This window comes from Alligator sinensis, unplaced genomic scaffold (genome assembly GCF_000455745.1).
Source record: "Alligator sinensis unplaced genomic scaffold, ASM45574v1 scaffold422_1, whole genome shotgun sequence".
Taxonomy (NCBI): domain Eukaryota; kingdom Metazoa; phylum Chordata; order Crocodylia; family Alligatoridae; genus Alligator; species Alligator sinensis.
In genome coordinates, this window is record NW_005842323.1 from 196,389 (window position 1) to 197,875 (window position 1,487).

At 39.0% G+C, this 1,487-nt stretch overlaps 1 protein-coding gene across 4 annotated transcripts in view; it reads left to right on the top strand.

Moving 5' to 3' along the window:
• Positions 1–1,487, top strand: part of MAN1A2 (mannosidase alpha class 1A member 2) — a 217,773-nt gene that overhangs the window by 149,178 nt on the left and 67,108 nt on the right. For all 4 annotated transcript variants that reach the window (XM_006028550.3, XM_006028551.3, XM_025209999.1 and 1 more), the window contains 2 exons: positions 24–147; positions 567–660. In XM_006028550.3, the coding sequence (XP_006028612.1) occupies positions 24–147; positions 567–660 (218 nt within the window). The remainder of the gene's footprint in view (positions 1–23; positions 148–566; positions 661–1,487) is intronic.

Below are 1,487 nucleotides of genomic sequence, written 5' to 3' on the forward strand. Positions count from 1 at the left end.
CTTTTATATTCACCGGAACTCAGTGGTGTAGGTCGAAACTGGGGCTGGGCTTCTGCAGGCAGCAGCATCCTGGCTGAGTTTGGTACTCTTCACATGGAATTTGTCCACCTCAGCTACCTGACTGGGGATCCTGTCTATTACAACAAGGTTAGTCTGCTTGCATTCTAGTCTTGTAAAAAGATTTGAGATGTATACTGTATGTGTTTGCACAGGAATGAGAGTGGTCTATTATATTACATAATATGTTGCATTCTGTTACCATTTTTCCAGTAACAGGCAAATAATTTTAGTATGTGAATTTGCACTGCCGAAATGCTTTAAATTAAAAATAAGTGGGGTTTGTTTTATTATTCCCTAAATACATATTTTAGGAAATCATACTTGTGGTGTCAATCTAAGTGAATAGCTACTAAATGAAAGTGCCCAATTTATGAATGGCTCTGAAGGATCCTATTTAATTAAATTATGAGTATTTATTATTAAAGAAGAAAGATGACATTTAAACAAACATTGAATGCAGCCGGAAGTCATTTGGGGGTGATCCTGATTTTTTTCCTTTAATTTAGGTCATGCACATTCGGAAGCTGCTTCAAAAAATGGACCGTCCCAATGGGCTTTATCCAAATTATTTAAACCCAAGGACTGGACGTTGGGGTCAACGTGAGTACTTGTATTGCATTTATTTGTAGTTTAAAGGTTTTTTTCCTAGAACCTTTCAAATTTGCTATTTGGAAGGGTAAAGAAACATTATAATTTAGTTTTGTAGAGACTACACAGCATCATTTGTGTATTTGATCTGTAGGAAGATTTCCAGGACTTTAAAACATAGTTTTAGGAAATATCTTCATGGATGATCACTGATCTTGATCTGTATTGAACATTTTTTATGAATAAGACACTGTCCGTTGAACTTAGCATCTGTCCCTTACTTACATGCATCAGAAATGTTTTCAGTAATAAGTATCAGAATGGAATTCTTTTCCTTTTCTTTTCTGTTTTCGTATGTGAGAATTACTAGCATATTTTTCCGTAAGTCAGCTGGTAAGTAGGTGTTCTAATTTTTGAGAGTCCTATTTGTACAGCTAGTTATAATTAATTGTATTGGTGATGGACTAGTGGGGCTTCACTTTTAAATGACATCTGATTTCTGTTCCATGTCATATGTAAATTTGGTTGATGAATCTCAGTTTAGTTCCAATGGATAGGTATGCACATCACAAAAATACCTTTGAAAAAGATTATTATCAGTGGTGTCTTTGCCAGCAATGTCAGCAGAGAGGTCAGGTATTGACAGGCCAGATAGACAGGCATGATTCTGATTAAGTGGTTCCTTCAGGACAAGTGTGGAAGGCCAGTAGGGGGCGCTCCTGCATTGAGCCGCCCACCTCCCTGCTCCCGCCCACCTTCCAGGCTCCGAGTGCCTCCCTTAGGGTGCCTCCCGTCCGGCCGACCCCTTCCCTGGAGCACACCCGCTAGCCTGGGGTTCC